At 38.1% G+C, this 18,916-nt stretch overlaps 1 protein-coding gene across 1 annotated transcript in view; it reads left to right on the forward strand.

Annotated features, from left to right (window-relative positions):
* DNAH11 (dynein axonemal heavy chain 11) overlaps window positions 1-18,916 on the forward strand; it is a 403,839-nt gene that overhangs the window by 170,025 nt on the left and 214,898 nt on the right. The window contains exons 31-34 of the mRNA XM_017526963.2: window positions 10,842-10,973; window positions 12,776-12,936; window positions 16,245-16,401; window positions 16,519-16,664. Coding sequence (XP_017382452.1) covers window positions 10,842-10,973; window positions 12,776-12,936; window positions 16,245-16,401; window positions 16,519-16,664 — 596 coding nt within the window. The remainder of the gene's footprint in view (window positions 1-10,841; window positions 10,974-12,775; window positions 12,937-16,244; window positions 16,402-16,518; window positions 16,665-18,916) is intronic.

Here is an 18,916-nt window from a genome sequence, read left to right on the forward strand (position 1 = left end):
AAAACCACACAATGATAAAATATAAAAGAGAATTCTTTTGGCAAAGATCCTAAGTTAGCATATCTTTTTTTTGTGTGTGGATTTTTTTTACTTAACCTTGGGAGACAGTTCTTACGGGTCTTTCATTTCTGTACATCTTGTGAACAGAGGTAATGACTGCTCTTTGTTCCAGATTATGTTTTCAAAGATTTTTTTTTCTATTTTTCAAGGACATTTTTATTGTGAACATTCTTGAAAATAGAGATAGTATCTCTCTCCAGAGCAAAGGGCATGTTGACTTATTATTTAGTATAATAAAAAATAATACCTCTTTCTGGACCAAATGTCAGGCATGCTGTTTTTTATAAACGATTTGGGCTCCCTGAATCCAGAATGTTTCCCTTGTAACACAACTCACTGCATTTGCTAACCCTCTTTGAATATCCTTTGAAAATTTGTGCTCAAAGATAGTGCAAATGGTAATGTTCTAATATTACTCGTGCTACTGCTCTGAGTAATAAACTGCCCTTTATCTCTAACCCAGGAGTCTTAGGTCTTCTACCAGCATCTGTGACTCGTTAGTCTGCAAGTAGGATAAAATTTCAGACCCTTCACATTTTTCAGTGAACATGTTTTTGAGATTCATCCCTGTTGTTGCATGTATTTGCTGTTCTTTTTTTGTTGCTTACTAATATTACATTGAATACATGTATCATAATCTATCCATTCTGTTACTTGACATTTGGGTTTCCAGTTTGATGCTATTATTTCTAAGGCTGCTTTAAACATTATTAGATAAAGTCTTTTTGTGAACATATATTTGCATTTCTCCTGGGTAAAAACCTAAAAGTGAAATTGCTGGATCACGAAGAAACTCTATGTTTAACCATTTAAGAAACAGCCAATCAGTTCTCTATTATACTCTTAGGGACAATGTAACAGTCAAAGGGGACATTTGTCTGTAATTTTCTTTTCCTAGGATATCTTTGCCAGGTTTTGAAATCAGGGTATACTCCTTAGAAAGAGTGGGAAAGTGATCCATTTATATCTATTTTGTGAGAGTTTATGCTAGACATCACTTGTGATGCATCAGGCCTGAAGTTTTCTTTGTAGAACATTTTTTTATTATAAATCGATTTCTTTTATACATATGCAGCTGTATAGTGTTTTGGGCTGCCGCTTTTGTGTCCGTTTTGGAATTTTATATTTTTCAAGATATTTGCCCATTCTATGTAATTCAGCATGTGGCAAATTATAGACCTCGGCCAAATCTGGCCCAGTGTCTATTGTCTGTGGCTATTTTAACATCATGATGGCAGAGTGGAGTGGCTATGACAGAGACTGCATGGCCTACAAAGCCAAAAATATTTACTCTCTGGCCCTTTACAGAAAAAGGGCCACTCTTGGTCGAAGTTTTCAATTTATTGATGTAAGTCGGTCAAGCTATTTCCATATTATCCTCAGAACATCTGGAAGGTCTGCCCGGCTGTCCCACTTTCGGCATTGGTAGTTTTATTTTTTCCTCTCTTTTTTCTTAATTGGGTTTTCTAGATGTTTATCAATTTTATTTCTGTTTTCAAAGAACTAACCTTTGACGTTGTTCATTTTCTCTATTTTATATTTCACTCATTTCTGCCCTTATTTTGATTGTTTCCTTTCTTCTAATTACTTTGAGCTTAATTTTTTCCTGTTTTTCAAGTTTCTTAAGGTAGGCACTTATTACTTTATACCTTTTTCTTTTCTAGTATAAGCATTTAAAGGAACTTTTATAACTTGAAAAATATCTACCAGAAACCTGCAGAGAAAATCATGCTTAATGGTGAAACATTAGAATCATTTCCATTAGTGTCAAGAATGAGGTAATTATGCTCACTGTCTCTGGCATTCGTTGCTCAATATTGCCCTGGAGGTCTTAGCAGTAGGATTAAAGAAGTGGGAAGTAGGAAGTGTGCATTGGAAAGGAGGACAACAAAGTGAGATTCAACAACCCGTGCTCTGATAGCTTTAAGAGTGTGGGACTTGGTCTCTTTTGTCATTTCCTTTGCTGTGGCTGCTGGAAGTGAAAATTCGTTGTTTCTGCTATTGCTGAAGGTGAAACTCATGGGTTTCAAGATTAGAGGCCCCCATTGCTATTGTTTTGAAACAAGAAGAACTTCAGTATTATGTCCTGTTAGAAAGGGATCGAGGGTCCTGTAGCTGATCCCCAAAGTACTATAGCAGTTACATTGTAATGTTCACTTTGATCTGCTAAGCTGAGGACTTCTAGCTCTAGACTTCTTTTCTTTTTTTTAAGAGACTGGGTCTTGCTTTTTGTCCAGGCTGGAGTGCAGTGATGTGATCATGGCTCACTACAGCCACAAACTTCTGGGCTCAAACAGTTCTCCTGCCTCAGCCTCCTGAGTAGCTAGGACTACAGAGGCATGACATCATGTCTGGCTAATTTTTAAATGTTTTGTAGAGATGGGACTTGCTATGTTGCCTAGGCTGGTCTCAAACTCCTGGCTTCAAGCAATCCTCCCTCTTCAGCCTCCAAAAACACTGGGGTTACAAGCATGAGCCACCAAATCTGACCTCTAGATCTCAGCTTTTCTGCAGAGTGACCTCTTCCAGCTTCTTTACCACCATGGCTTGGATGTCCCCAGATTGGGAGATAAGCCATGGCGGATGCTGGTAAAACTGCAATGCTTCTGCTGCAAGGACGATTTTTTTTTTCATTGTTGCCTTATTTAAACCTATAGTATTGAGGGACAAACTCTTTAAATCCACAGTATGGCCTCTTTCTACTATACTGCCATAGTAGCCAGGTCAGGACAAAATGGGGGACCAGCCATCACTGTGTATCAGAAACCACCACTTCTCTCTCACCTCAAGTCTCTTCTTATTTTCTAGGTGTGACATTGTCCTACATGGTGAACCCACTGTTATCCTGCCAAGCTAGCTGGCTCTCTTTGGGAACACTATAGTCCCTTAGATATGTGTATCCTATAAACCCCAGTGGTGGTCAAGATTGTGTCTTTTTCTTTGTGGTGTGTGATATAGAAAATATAAGATCTTGTCTTTTTGTTAGGAAGCATCTCTATGTTTATATAAAGAAGAGAATTCATAAGCGGGGTATACTCAGTTCTCTCTCTTCACTCACCACTATCATTGGAGGCCAGCTCTTGCCTGGTCTGATTCCCTGTTATCCACATAAGAAGGGTTTGTATTTGTAAAACATATAATAAGATCTTAGAATTGTGTACTAGCTTCTGACTCCACCGTTTAGAACTGTGTGATCTCGGGCAGATGATCTCATATTCTCGTATGTAAAACTGGACTACTCATCACACCTACTTCATAGGGGTGTTGTGATGATTAAATTAGAAAACACATACACAGTACACGTGTACACATACATTGCCTCTCCATTAGTGCTTTTATTATCTGCCAGCATCATCAGAGAGGACTAGAGCAGTGGCCATCAGGCTGATGTCCCTCCCCCTGCACCATCCTCCAGCTCGGAGGGAAGGGGAGCCTCCACCGCCCAAAGCTATTTCTCAGCCTCTGCCCTGGTTCCCTTCTGCTCTGACCTCTCTGAAGGCTGCCCTGACTTCCTTTTCTCCTGTTTCTTCAGTTTCTCACTCTTGCTCATTCCTATCAGTAATTAAACATGCCCAATTCCCTCATTATTCAAAATAATAACCAAAAATTGTCCATTCATGCCTTATCTCTGTAACCTTTATTGTAATCAAGCTTGCCGACCTAAATCTGTACTTGCTCTTTGTTTTCTCATCATCACAACCCATTTCTACCCCTTGATGGAGTCTATTTCTATTTTCTGTAAGTTAGAAAATACTTCCTCCTTCTTCATATGCTTTCTTCCTTTATGTTCATTGTTTTTTGAATTATAGTTTTCTACTTAGAAAACTTGGGCTGCACTTTACTTTACCTGGCCAGTCTTCTTCCTTCTGCCCCTTAAATATTCCTGTTCCTTATGGCTCTATTCTGTTTTTTTTGTTTTTGGTTTTTTTTTTTTTTTTAAGACAGGGTGTCACTCTGTCACCCAGGCTGGAGTACAGTGGTGTGATCTTGGTTCACTGCAACCTCCACCTCCCAGCTTCAAATGATTCTCATGCCTCAGCCTCCCAAGTAATGGGTTACAGGTGTGTACCACCATGCCTGGCTAATGTTTTTGTATTTTTAGTAGATACAGGTTTCACCATGTTGACTGGGCTGGCCTGGAACTCCTAGCCTCAGGTGATCCACCTGCCTCAGCCTCTCACGGTCTGTCTTCTTTTTCCTTTCCTTTCTTCCCCTCCCCTCCCCTCCCCACACCCCCACACATCCCTGACTGGTTTCATCCACTTTTATGACTGCTAAGTTTCCTTTGCTCCAGCCTACGTATCTCTCCTGAAGCATAGCCAGAAGCAGATGGGTATTTTTCACTGAAGTCTCAAAGGCATATCCAGCCTGAAAGATCTAATATACATTCTCTTTTCTCAAACTTGCTTCCTAATGGGCCCAACTGTAGGGGAAAAAGAAAAATATCTTCAGTAGTTGCCCACACTAACCTGACTATTCATATGCTCAATATCCATTTAGCCATCAAACCTCTTCAGCTGTTCTGAAGATCCCCATTCTCTCTGCCTTCTCTAGCTGCTTTGATAATATCTTAGACCAAGCCACTCTCTTCTCTTATCTAAATGACTGTAGCTTTCTCCTTTAAGGTCTTTTTTTCTGTCAGTCTTACTTCCCTCCAATTAATTCTTTACAGTATAGCCAGAGAAATCATGTAATAACACAAATCTCGTTATCACCCTGCCACCTAGACCCTTTAGCACCATCTCATTGTCCTAACTCATCTTGGACACTTGCTTTCCTCTGCAGCATCCTTACACACCTGTCCCACCTCTGCTGGCCTGTCCTGCCATTGGTGACCTCTTTCAGCTCTTCCCCAGAGCCACCCGCTCCATTCAGGGCCTTTCCACAGGCTGCTTCCTGTGGCTAAAACACTGACTCCCTGTTGGCCAACCCCTAAATTCTTTTCAACCTAAATCCTGCTCATTCTTTAGGTCTTAGCATAAATTCCTCTAAAGTGCCTTTCTAAGCCCTAGGTCAGGCAAGGCCCTATTTCTGTGTGATATCAGCGTACTTTTTACTTGCCCTAGCAAAACAGTTATCATTATTTATCTGCGTTCCTCGTTGTCCTGTAAGGTCTGGAAACAAGAACCACATTTGTCATCTTGTACAAATGAGTGCATGAGAGAACAAAAAACTGTTGTTCTGGTGTGTATTGCTCCCATCATTTATTTGTTTATTTCTTCCTTCATCAATTCATACAGTGAGTGTTGAGTTGGACACATGCTTGATGGAGGCCACTATGCTAAGTATGGGAACGCAGCACAAAATAAGACAGATGTGGGCCTTGCTCCTTTAGAGTTTAGGGTGGAGTAGACAAATAAATAAATGATTGATAGGATATTCATACATTCCATAAAGAGAATAAAATGAAAACAATAAATAGATAGGGGTAATAGTAATTAGAATGGCCAGAGAAGGCCAATTTGAGGAGGTAAATTAGAACTAAAACTTTGAATAATGAGAGGAAGCTAATCATACAAAGATGAGAGGGAAGATGACTCCAGGCAGATGAAATGGTTGCTGAGGCCTCAGAGCAGCTGTGAGAGGAGAACAAAGAGAAGGCCAGCATGGACAGTGAAGTGAGACAGGAAAGGAGTGGCGTGAGCCTATGGAAGACTTTGTGTTCCGGGAACAAAAGTTTGGGTTTTACTCTAATATACGCCTATTTCTAGCTCAAGGCACATGCTATACTTGCACTCTAATGAAGTCAACATGTACCAGGAAAACAGCCACTTGAGTTTCAAAGGGATGTAGCTAGACTTGAGAGGAGCATGCTTGATCCAGTAGAAAACCATGTAACACTACTGCGATTAGTGGCAAGAATATGTACTGATTACACGATAGGATATATTTGCTTAAAGCTGCCAAGGAATGTTTTACACATCACAGACCATAAACTTATATGCAACTGCATTATTGACCATAATGATTGCTACCTGTTGCCACTGCCCAAATAATACAGACATTACATAACTATGGGTACAGAATTTTATTACTTAAAAAAGAGTATCATCAGAGATTGTTTAATCTTGATGCCCAATATAAGATTCCCAACATACGATGCTGTGTAGATTATGTTGACAAGCTGTGTTTTTAATCATCTTCCATTTGACTGCACTTCTGTGAAAAATGAGTAATGCAGAAATCACAGGTTGTTGGGAGGCTCAGACAAGACTATGCATGTGAATGCACTTAAAATTATAATTGTTCTTATAAGGCATATGATATTATTACTTTTGTTAACAATCAACATTTTTTTTTAACCAAATACTGGTAATGGTTTAAGATTGGATACTGCAAAGCCTGGATCTTGACCCAGATGAAAAAATATCCAAGGCCTAAACACCTCTTTACTCACTGATGTGTATGTTAATTTTCTTTAGAAACTTGAGTGGACATGGGTTGTTACTGTACATTAGTTCATCTATTCAGCAGATACACATTAAGCACCCACACTCTGACAGTTCTTCAGTGGCTCTGGGATAAGGCACCGAATAAGATGGTCACTGTCCTTGCCTTTGTGGAACATAAAATCTAGGGGATGGCGAACACATTAGACATAAAACAATAATCACATCTGCTTTTTAAACATTTAACTACTTTTTAAAGATGCAGTGTATTAAAAGTACAGGTATATCTCATTTTACTGTGATTTGCTTTATTGTGTTTTACAGATACTGCCTTTTTTTTTTTTTTTTTAACACATTAAAGACTGGTGGCAACCCTATGCTGAGCATTAACATTATACAAACAACATGTGCTCACTTTTTGTCTTTGTGTCACATTTTGGTAATTCTTGCAATATTTAAATTTTTTTATTATTGTATCTGTCATGGTGATCTGTGATCAGTGATCTTTTTATATATTTTTTGAGACAGAATCTTACTTTGTCACCCAGGCTGGAGTGCATTGGTGCGATCTCAGCTTACTACAACCTATACCTCCTGGATTCAAGTGATTCTCCTGCCTCAGCCTCCTGTGTAGCTGGAATTACAAATGCACATCACTACACCTGGCTAATATGTTTTGTATCTTTAGTAGAGATGGGGTTTCACCCTGTTGGCCAGGCTGCTCTTAAACTCCTGACCTCAAGTGATCCACCCACCTCGGCCTCCCAAATTGCTGGGATTACAGACATGAGCCATCATTCCTGGCCAGTGATCAGTGATCTTTGATGTCTTTAAGTCTTTGATAAGAGACTTAACTGGAATTACAAGTGCAATTCTTTAAGTTTTTTGGTATAGTTTTTTTTTTTTTTTTAAAATCTTTAAGTTGATTTTTGTGTATAGTGTAAGGGTCCAGTTTTGTTCTTTTGCATGTGATACCCAGTTTTATGTTAACACCATTTATTTAAGAGCCTATCCTTTCTTCACTTTTTGTTTTTGGTGCCTATGCTGAAAATAAGTTGAAAAATTTATTTTTGAACTCTCTATTCTGTTCCATTTGTCTGTGTGTCTTTTTGTATGCCAGTACCACACTGTTTTGATTACTATGGCTTTGTAATATAATTTGAAATCAGGAGATGTGATGCCTCCAGCTTTGTTTTTCTTGGTTAAGATTGCTTCGGCTATTCAAGGTCCTTTGTGATTCCATACAAACTTTAAGATCATTTTTTCTACATTAAAAAAAATGCCATTGAAATCTTGATGCACTTGCATTGAGTCTACAGAGAACTGTGGGCAGTGCCGAGATTTTTAACAAATATAAATTATTCTAATCCAAGGGCATGGGATCATTCCATTTATTTTTGTCTTTAATTTTTTTCATTGAATTTTTTAGTTTTCAGTTTACAGATCTTTTACCTCCTTGGTGGTTGGTAGAAAGTAGTATAGCCATTATGGAAAACAGTATGAATGGTCCTCAAAATATTAAAAATAGAACTACCATATGATCCAACAATCTCATTTCTGGGTATATAGGGAAAGGAAATAAAATCACTATCTTGACAAGATGTGTGCACTTCTATGTGTATTGCAGCTTTATTCACAATAGCCAAGATGTGGAAGAAACCCAAGTATTCATTGATAGATGGATAAAGAAAATGTGTAGACACACAGACAAACACTCATGCACACACATACAGAGGAATATGATTTAGCCTTTACAAAAAAGGAACCCTACCATTAGTGACACGCTGGATGAATCTGAAGTTCATTATTCTATGTGAAATAAGCTAAACAGAAATACAAATACTGCAAGAGCTCACTTATAAGTAGATTTAAAAAAAAAAAAAAGTCTAACACATAAAAACAGTAGAATGGTGATTACCAGAGGATAGGGAATAGGGAGAAGGGAAGATACTGCTGGCGAAAGGGTACAGACTTTCAGTTATAGTGTGAGTAAGTTCTAAAGACCTAATGTAACATATGGCAACTATAGTTAATAATGTAGTATATATTTGAAATTTGCTAAGAGAGTAAATATCAAGTATTCTCACTTAAAAACAAATAGGTGAGCTGATGGATATGTCAATTAGCTTGATTGGGGTAATAGATTCGCAGTGTATACATATATCAAAATATCACCTTAAATGTGTACAATTTTTATTTTTCAGTCATACCTTAATAATGCCAGGGTGTAGGGGAAATAGAGCAAATGTTTATAAAGCTGCTGTGTATCCTGAATGTCTAGGGGATGTATATGAATATTTTTATTTCTTTTTGTCCTTTGTGTTTGACTTTAAGTCTGTCCTGAATGCTTCTTGCACAGCTACAGTTTTTCAGACCTGAAAGGGTGGGTAGGTCTTGTGGATGCTGGAGGGGGTTTATGAGAAAACTCTGAAGTCAGACTGTTGGGATTTTAGTTTCCCCTCCCTGGACTGGCAAAGTGGTTAATAAGGCTGTGACTCAATTTTCTTACCTGCAAGTTCAGATAACAGATTGTTTTAAGATTAAGTGTGATGAAATCAGCAACATGCTTAGTCAGTGCCTGGAACCTTCTGTCCTCTTGTTTCATGTAAATCACACGTGTTATGGTTATCTCTTCCTGCCTTTCTTCTCCCTTATTCCAGCTGTATGACTTTCTCCAGCTTCCAGCTGCATGGCAATCTCAGGGAAGTTTGCAGGATTTTGCATTTTCCGGCACGTGATAATAGCACAGTAGGGAACCTGTATTTGACAGTAGGCTACAAAGGTTTGAGTCTCTGGTGATCTGGCTTAGACGCATACTGCCAGCTTTCTCAGGTGCTAGCAGTTTGTCATTGACTGTCCTTTGCAGAGCTGAAGAGAAAAAAGGATGGTATTGTTTCATAGTACGATACCTAGAATAAGGCAGAAATACTGTTTTTGTAAATAAGGCTTGAGTAAGGCAGAAATCTTTTTGTGTAAATAACCATAGTAACAAAACTACAACCTAATACAGCATCTTTCAAACCTCTCTGACCACAATTTACCATAAGAAATATTTTCTGTCAGCTCCAAGTTCACATGTTTATGTACATAGTCAAAACGGAAGTAAAACAGCTTGAAACAGTATATACATGTACTACCTGTAATGCCGTGTTTTCTATTCCATTCACTTCAATGAATTGTCAGTCACGTCATTTCATTTTATTCCTTTCCATTCTATGAAAAAAGACCAGCAGTTTGAAAATATTTGTCTTACAAGTTTGATGGACCTAAACAGTAGGGATGAGAATCAGAATAAAGGAGGATATTCTTCAGCTCTATGTTTTAAATACTTTTTCAGTAATCATCACTATCATGTATTAAAAAAAAAACACACAAATTGTTAGGCAAATACTTTTCTAAAGAAAAATATTATTTGTCATTTAGCTCTTTCTATAGTTTTTGAAAGTTAGTCTAATTTGGCCTTTCAAGATTTGTAGTCATTTCTATTCCAGCAATATTGTGGACCAGGTTATCATTAGGGTAGAGGGTCAGTTCAGTGCAGCCAGGAAACCCTGTGTCTGCCCCAGCTTAGTCATTACTCACAGGTTCTCATGTCCTTCATCTGTGTGAGGGGGTAATAATATTGTCATTTCTTTTTTTTTTTTTTTTTTTGAGACGGAGTTTCGCTCTTGTTACCCAGGCTGGAGTACAATGGCATGATCTCAGCTCACCGCAACCTCTGCCTCCCGGGTTCAAGCAATTCTCCTGCCTCAGCCTCCTGAGTAGCTGGGATTACAGGCATGCGCCACCATGCCCAGTTAATATTTTGTATTTTTAGTAGAGACATGGTTTCACCATGTTGACCAGGATGGTCTTGATCTCCTGACTTTTTGATCCACCCGCCTTGGCCTCCCAAAGTGCTGGGATTATGCGTGAGCCACCGCACCCGGCCCAATATTGTCATTTCTACACCAAGGTTCTTTGAGAGCCAGCTGTGGTAACACATTTGAAATTGTTTTGTGGCCAGGTGCGGTGGCTCATGCCTATTATCCCAGCACTTTGGGAGGCCAAGGTAAGCAGATCACTTGAGATCAGGAGTTCAAGACCAGTCTGGCCAAAATGGTGAAATCCTGTCCCTACTAAAAATAAAAGAATTAGTTGGTCATGGTGGTGGGCGCCTGTAATCTCAGCTACTCGGGAGGCTGAGACAGGAGAATTGCTTGGACCCGGGAGGCAGTGGTTACAGTGAGCCAAAATCTTGCCAGTGCGCTCTAGCCTGGGTGACAGAGTAAGACTCTGTCTCAAAGAAAGAAAGTGTTTTTGTAAACTAAATGACTCTTTATGAAGAATTTTAGGCTCTTAAATTCTGTATTTGTAACCCTTCCCTCCTTTTTAAAAAACAATTCCTTCTAGATTTCTCAGCTAAATACACTAATTACACTTTTGCTGGGAGAACTTCCACCAGGAGACAGACAGAAGATCATGACAATTTGTACCATAGATGTCCATGCCAGAGACGTGGTGGCCAAACTTATTTCTCAGAAGGCAAGTCGTTTGTAGAAATTTTATGTATTCATTATTGTTGCCTTAAAGTGGTGTTTATTGCCAGAGTAGTTCCAAGAAAGTCACTGTTTTTTGAAAGTTTGTATGTTTTAATTAGTCCTCAAAAGTTGTGGTTATCTTGGGTGCATTTGATTTTGATTAGCCAATATTATCCTGATGAGAGTTATTCAAAGTGATATCCCAAAAGGTTTGCCAAGTTAGGAACATCAGACCATCAAAAATTTTTACTGTAATGAAAGAACCGTGAGAAATCATTGTGTTCATCTCTCTGTGCATGACCATCTTGGGTCATTGGCCTGTGGGCCTCACCTCTGTGACTTACACAGCCAATAGCAGTAAGATTTTGTGTATGTAATTTAAATCATGTCTGTGTGCCTTTGGTACATTTCTCCTTGAAGAGAGAGATGTTGGTCATAATTCTAAGTTGTCACTTGGGTAATCCTTTGTCTATGCCTTGAACAGCTAATTTATTTTCTTGGAAGAAGTTATTTTCTAAATCTTGTAGTATATTAACTTTTGTTTTATATACCTTTAAAAAGTCTGTGTATCTTTAAGTGCTGGCAATGTTTAATGTGAAAGGAGAATTTTCTCATCCTTCTTTCCAAAATACATTCCGATTTACAGAAGTCAGGAGCGTGCTTGTCTACTGGACTGCACTTGTTTGGTAGTACTAAAACAAGGCAGTACCTTTCACAGTTCGAATGCCTGGATGTATTGTGAAATGTTTCTGTGGTTTTTCTTTTTTTTCTCTCAGTTTATTAAAAACAAAGTGAATTTTAATTCTTTTTATAAAGTGCAAGAAAATGCTGCTTCATGTAAGCCATAAACATGATTATGGCTTACAAATTAATATTCCTTGATCCAGCTTCAGGACCACTAGTAAGCAATATTCTTTAATTGCTAGCCCAGAACTTTTCCTTGCAAAACATCACTTACCATGTGTTCTCATTTTGATAATGAACTGTTGATAACTAACTATTCCTTTAATAGGGCCTTTTATCTTTCTACATGTTTTATTCTGTTTTATCAGTCTGATGATTTGCAGTAGGAAAAATTCTGATTTAAAATATGTCCTTTATTTCGTACTAAAAGAGATACTTTTCTAATTCCCACCCATCTAATATAATTGAATATGCAGTGCCAAAACCTATGTAGTTGTCAGACAAGTTAGTATACAGTAATTTTGGTAAGTTCCACCGATTCTCAAGAAATCCAAGGGTCATGTATACCTTGAAAAAGGCAGGGATTTTTAACAGGAAGATGAATGGTTAGGATTTAGTAGATGGGAAAGAATAGCAATGAAAAATACTGTTATTTGATGTGATTAAAAATGAAGCAGAAAATCTCTGCACTAAAAGCAGATTGGTTTTAGAATGAACTTGGTTGAAAGTGTAGTTTATTTATGCCTCTGAGGTGCAGAAATTATGGATTATATGTCATTTTAATACATATGGTGTGTTTTTCCATCTGACTTCAGTGATATGAGTATAAAGTTACAAAATTTATCTAATCCCCTGGGGTAATTCATAAAAGGGGAGAAAAAAGCATTGCTTGACGAAATTCATGTTGTTTTAAATAAAAGCCAGTTTAAAATGAGAATTTATTACATGCATATTTCTTCCTATTTAACCATGTGTGTGCAGTTACAATTTGCAATAGTAAGAGATTTTCTATTTGTGAGAATTTTATGAATAAAATGGGAACCAGTAGAGTTAATTAGATTAACAAATTTTTGCTCCAAAACTACCAGTGTCCTGTATATGATGATTATGCAATGCTTTTAGGTTGTCATTCCCCAAGCTTTTGCATGGCTGTCTCAGCTTCGTCACCAGTGGGAGGATACCCAGAAGCACTGCTTTGTTAATATTTGTGATGCCCAGTTCCAGTACTTCTATGAATACTTAGGAAACAGTCCTCGACTAGTGATCACTCCTCTGACTGACAGGTAACAATTCTAAGTTTCCATCCAGATGGGAAAAACCAATCCAAAATAGTCCCCTAGCATGAGCAGAGATGTGTGAGAATGAAAAGGAATAAATGAGGAAAAACGATAAACAAACAGTGAACTACGTGAAAGTGGTATGTAAATTAACTAATAAGGTAAGATAGGGAATGTTGACTTTAATTAGGAAAAGGTAAGGAGAATTAAATTAGAGAAACAGAATTACAGAAGCTATACAATGCACAAATGATGAAATCATGAGTGGATTAATAGGACTCAAGGAGGCATTTTTTATTCTGCCCAGTTATCTACAACTGACATTCTGGTCAAGATCTATCACCACCTCCTTCCACCCTCCCGGGATTCTTATATTCAAAGTGTAAAAATAACTAGGAATTGCCTGTGTTCAAATTCATATTTGAGGAATTGTATACAGTGAAAGGTAAGGAAGGAGTAGAACATAGCATTCATTAAATGATTCAACAAATACTTCTAAAGTCCATTCTTAAGTACTATTCCAGTGTTGAACAGACAGGGTTCCTGCTGTCACAGAGATTACTTTGTAGTAGGGATACAGAGAAACAAGAAATAAATTAATGAACACTATTGTTTACGCTGTAATATATGCTATGAAAAAATTAAAAAGGCCAATGTATTTAAAATTGTCTTAAAGGGAGTGTCTATTACAGATTATAGAGAGCTTGAGGTGGGACCAAAACAATGAAGAACCAGTTAGACACAGATCCTGGGGCAGAAAGTTACAGGCAACAGCGAGCACAAAGTTTCCAAGGTGGGAAGACACTTAGCAAGTGCCAGGGATGGAAGGAAAGCCAGTGTGGTTCAAGTATTTCAACAGGGCAAGAGGTTACTGTTATCAATAGTTCGTTTCCACATGACTCCCAAGTAAATATATACATAGTCAGAGTATTGTGGTGGTAAGACTATGTAACATTGACATGAATTTCTTTGTTAGTATTCCAATCTCTGCTGATCTGTTTAATGGGAGATAGCACATTTAATCTTTGACATTCATGAAACAGAAATCACACCTCAAAGTCATAGCAGTATGCCCAATTATCCACTTTCACCAAAATGTAGACAGTTTCAAATGTAAGTCTATAAAACTGGTTTGCTATGGTAGTCCTGAGAGGCTGGTAGGATTGTCACGCTACATTTGTGATTGTTCTTATACATATTAATCTGCTCATAATTGCAACACTTGTGTATTGTATCGTTTTTATAATGATGTCTAATTCAGTTCTAACTTGTCTCTCACCAAACGTCAGCATTCACTGTCTTCATTAATTTATGCACTACTTTCAATGAGAGGGATTACAGTTTGTCACTTGAAGAAGTCACTTGAGAATAGTCTAAGCTGCAGATGTGAGGAGTCTACTGTGTGCATGCCATTGTCGATAGAGAAGAAAGGAAGGCCCAGGGTATAGGAGAAAAAGGGAAGAGCCATTTTAAAGTTTATCATTATGTGAGGGGGAATAGTTTATTAACTTCTAAATTAGAAGAGTCACTATGTGGGTTTTTTTGGGAAGATGAATGTTCATTTTTATAGTGTGAATTGTGTTGGATAAAGTGTTTCCATTTCCATTTCATTCTTTGAATTATTTACTAACTGTTTCCATTAACAAAATGATGCCTTTCAAATTCTAACATTTTATTCATTTGATGCTGACCATCCCTTTGTGAGGTAGGCAAGGGAGATAGTGTCTCCTTCTTCCATATGTAAACAGGTTCAAAGACTTAAATCAGCTAGCTCGTACCTGATCAACTTGTGCGGGAACTCAGATGTGTTGGTTAGGAGGGTAAAGGTAAAGCTGCTGTTAGAAATTCCATAACACAATGGCTTAAATAACACAGAAGTGGGTGTCTCACAGTCCAGAGGAGAGTACAGGGTCAGCAGTACAGGCTGGCAGGTGGGCCACATGCCAAACATGGTTTCCACATGTGTTTTAGCCAGTAGAAAGGATGAAAAGAGAGTCTAGGTCAAATATCTGCAAGGAAGTGTCCCAGGAATGGCACTCATCATTTTGCACATATACCATTGGTTTGGTCACTTGGCAACTCCTGACTGGAAAGCAGGTGGGAAATGCAGTCTGTAAACATTGGAGGCCATATGCCTACCCAAAACTTGGAACCACCAGAGAAAATTACAAGGTGAAAATCGCCACTATAAGAAATGCTCTGATTCCTAGTCTGGGAGCCTTTTCACTCTTTCATTGTAAGATATGCTTAAACATGCAATGGATATAAAACACAGAAATACTGTTTTCATAATTAATTGCTTGTATTTGCATAGTACTTTTAATTTTTTAAGGCATTTACCGTTGGCCTTCTGAATATAATCCTAGCATTAACCTCATTTAAGGGAGGAGAAAACTGAGGTACGTTGATGTCAAAAGACTTATTTAAGATGAGCATCTGATGATTGGCAAAGGAGACATTAGTCTTTGGTCTCCTGACCTTCATGTGTGTATCATTTCACTAGATCTGCCGTCTGACTAAGACAAACACAACTTATGAACCTGAGGAAACCCCAAATAAAGAATACAGCCATTTGAGGTCCTTGCTGGTCTTGTCTTCTTTTATTACTTATTCTTGTTTCATGATTTTCTAAGAACCTCTCAGTCTTTCATGTAAAATAATGTTATGGTAATCTAAGTGCATGTAGCCACACATTCAAAAGAAGTTTCTAAAATACATTTAAATATAATAAATTATCTTTTTATATTTGCTTTATATATTGAAATAGATATATATTATTTGTACACTATGTATATAAATTATATATATATATATTAAGTAGCAGTTTAATGCTGCAAATGTTTAATTCATTCATCATTCTTGAATGATGAATGAATTAAACATTTGCTACATTAAACTGCTTTAAAGTACTTTTAAAGCAGTTTAACTGCATTAAACTACTTTTCCTTTATAAACAATAGTTTGAGATATTGTCTGCCATATTAATAGTATCTTTACCTGGAAATACCTGAAATCTAATAGCATCACAAATCAAGTGTTATATTCAAATACACAATTCAATAATGAGGAAATAAGATCAATAAACAAATACATTCTTTTCTAGTATTTTTAGACAGCTAGCCTAAAAATAAATGTGATACAAAATATTCTGATTCATTATTGCCATGAACAAATCAGAAGTATATCAGTATTTTGTTATTTTGTGCTACTATCACATTCTAGAGCTTCTTAAACTTTAAAAAAATATATTGCCTCTGATGTTGTATAGAAATCTCATAGTAGACCGTGATATTTTTGTTTTCTATTGCTTAAAGGTGTTACATTACTTTAACTCAATCACTTCATCTAACCATGAGTGGGGCTCCTGCTGGCCCAGCTGGTACTGGAAAAACAGAGACCACTAAGGACCTAGGTCGTGCCCTTGGCATGATGGTTTATGTATTCAACTGTTCAGAGCAAATGGACTACAAAGTAAGTCAGTCATAAAGTCATGTGTAAAACTGTGTACTCTCTAGCATTATTCCTGGTTGGGAATTATTCATTATAATAGCTTCTGTTAAATTCCGAGTGCCTCACTTTATTATTTAGTCCATAGGAAATATCTATAAGGGATTGGTGCAGACAGGAGCTTGGGGCTGCTTTGATGAGTTCAACCGAATCTCTGTGGAAGTTCTGTCAGTGGTGGCAGTACAAGTGAAAATTATTCATGATGCCATCAGAAACAGGAAAAAGAGGTGAGTGGCATGTGGGTTTTCTCTTGTTATAAATAGAAAAACATGAAATAATGCAGCTAACCTCCCCTTCACTGCCTGTTGCTACCTCTGCCTGTCTCATGAGATAGATAAAGGGAAGAGTCTAGTTAATTTGGGGGAATTGAATAGTCTCCCATTTTTATTAGTGGTTTCTAAGTGATGAATACAACACATGTATATTACGTTACTTTAATCACTTAAAAAACACCTTCTGGGATCGGCCAGCCACAGTGGCTCATGCTTGTAATCCCAGCACATTGAGAGTTTGAGGTGGGAGGATTGTTTGAGCGCAGAAGTTCAATACCAGCCTGGGCAACATAGCGAGACCCAGTGTCTGCAAAATAAATAAATTTAAAACATTAGCCTGGCATGGCAGCATGTTTAGTCCCAGTTATTTGGGAGGCTGAGGCATGAGGATTGCTTGAGGCCAGGAGGTCAAGGCTGTAGTGAGCTGTGTTCGTGCCACCATGCTCCGGCCCAGGAGACAGAGCAAGACCCTTTCTCCAAAAAACCCAAAAGACTTCGAAGATGCTCATTCCATTGATCAGTTTTCAGTCCCCGTCTTTCTTGACCTCTGGCAGCATCTGATGCAGTTGGTCATTATCTACTGCGTGATATGCTGTCTTCATGTGGGTTGCAGGACACCACCTCTCCTACATCTCTCTCCCCTCACAGCTGCTTCATTGCTGGTTTCTTCCCATCTATAAAATGGGGGAAAGAAGAGTACCTGCCTTATAGATTACTGTGATGATTAATTGCCAAGTACCTGGACAAATGCCTGCCACATAGTAAGCACTATACCAGTGTTTGCTATTATGTTTTATTGTTGTTATTTCCTGGCCAATTCATGTTAGACACCACAGGCCCTGGTCTTTGGACTTATTTTCTCCCCTTGTTGATTACAACTAGTCCCAGGGATTTTAAAAACTCTCTCTATGCTGCTGACTGCCAGATGCGCAGGCCTCCTTTCCCCTTGTCTCTAGACTGACCTAAACACCTGCCTGGGGCATCGCAAAACTTTACTGGAGGTCTCCCAGACTTCTTATATGTAATATATCCACAATCAAAATCTTAGTCCTCCACCAACTCTTCCTTTGCTAGTTGTCTCATCCCAACAGGTTATACCTTTATGTTCTTCCAGTAACTTGGGCCAAGGTCTTTGAAGTTATATTTGACATCTAAACACTTCTCAACATGATGCCACACTTCAAAAAGCAAAACACAACTGGCACTTAGGTTTGATGGCTTAATTTGAGAAGTAAGTATAATATGCAACACAATTCTAGTCCTCTTTTTAGCATTTTTATCAACAGGGCAGTCTTATCTGGCCTACCTGTGCCCCCCAGGTTTTAGAATATTTTGCTCAGCTGGTTGTCTTGTCCATAGGAACATTTTCAATCTGCTAAGGATTATCTAGCCTCTTGGACTGTGACCATGTTGTAGAAGTTTCCAGGCTATTAGTAGATACATCTGGATATTTCTGCTTTCTAGAAAACCTCTCATTCAGTCCTTCTACCACATGGGCCTTGGATCCCAGTTTTATATGTTCAGATAGGTCTGTTTCCTGACCTGCTCCGTCTCTAAGGCAATGATAGAGTAGCTCAGTTCTTTCTTCTTAGATCCCAAGCCATATTTTATGTAACTTTTAGTCAAAATCTTTTAATTTGCTGTAACCCATATGCCATTTGAGGCCATCCTTTCTTATGGAGATTTATGTAACTGATTCATGTACTGATTTCTGAAAATTGCCAAGAATGCTCCTTGGTAGTCTCCTCTTGTCTGAATGTCTGTGGGTCTTCTCTCTCCATCTTTTTTTAGCCCAGATGCAGACAGCTCTGCTCCTTCTTGTTTTCATGAGCTTATTAAATTCTCTTTACACATGAAGATTTAGGAGATAGAACCATGCCTCAATTACACAGCCTTCTAGTGCCTTGCCAGCTCTACCCCCTGGAGGTCCACACCTTTGACTGTGGCTGTCTCTGCTGTATACAATGGGAAAGAAGGCAGTTATCCTGTGGCAAGAGCCACCTCTCTGCATGTGAGCAGCCCTGTCAGCCTGTCTGCCTTCCCTATCCTGACATTCTGGGAAATTAAGTTTTCTTTATTTTTTCCTTGACTATACAAAATCCACCTGCTCTTAATTACCTAGTATATAAGACACTCTTACTCCTAGACACTGTGGTTTCTTTCCATGATGCCAACCCAGCTCCTTAACTGCTTCAGCTCTCCCATCT

This window comes from Cebus imitator, unplaced genomic scaffold (genome assembly GCF_001604975.1).
Source record: "Cebus imitator isolate Cc_AM_T3 unplaced genomic scaffold, Cebus_imitator-1.0 Scaffold45, whole genome shotgun sequence".
NCBI lineage: Eukaryota > Metazoa > Chordata > Mammalia > Primates > Cebidae > Cebus > Cebus imitator.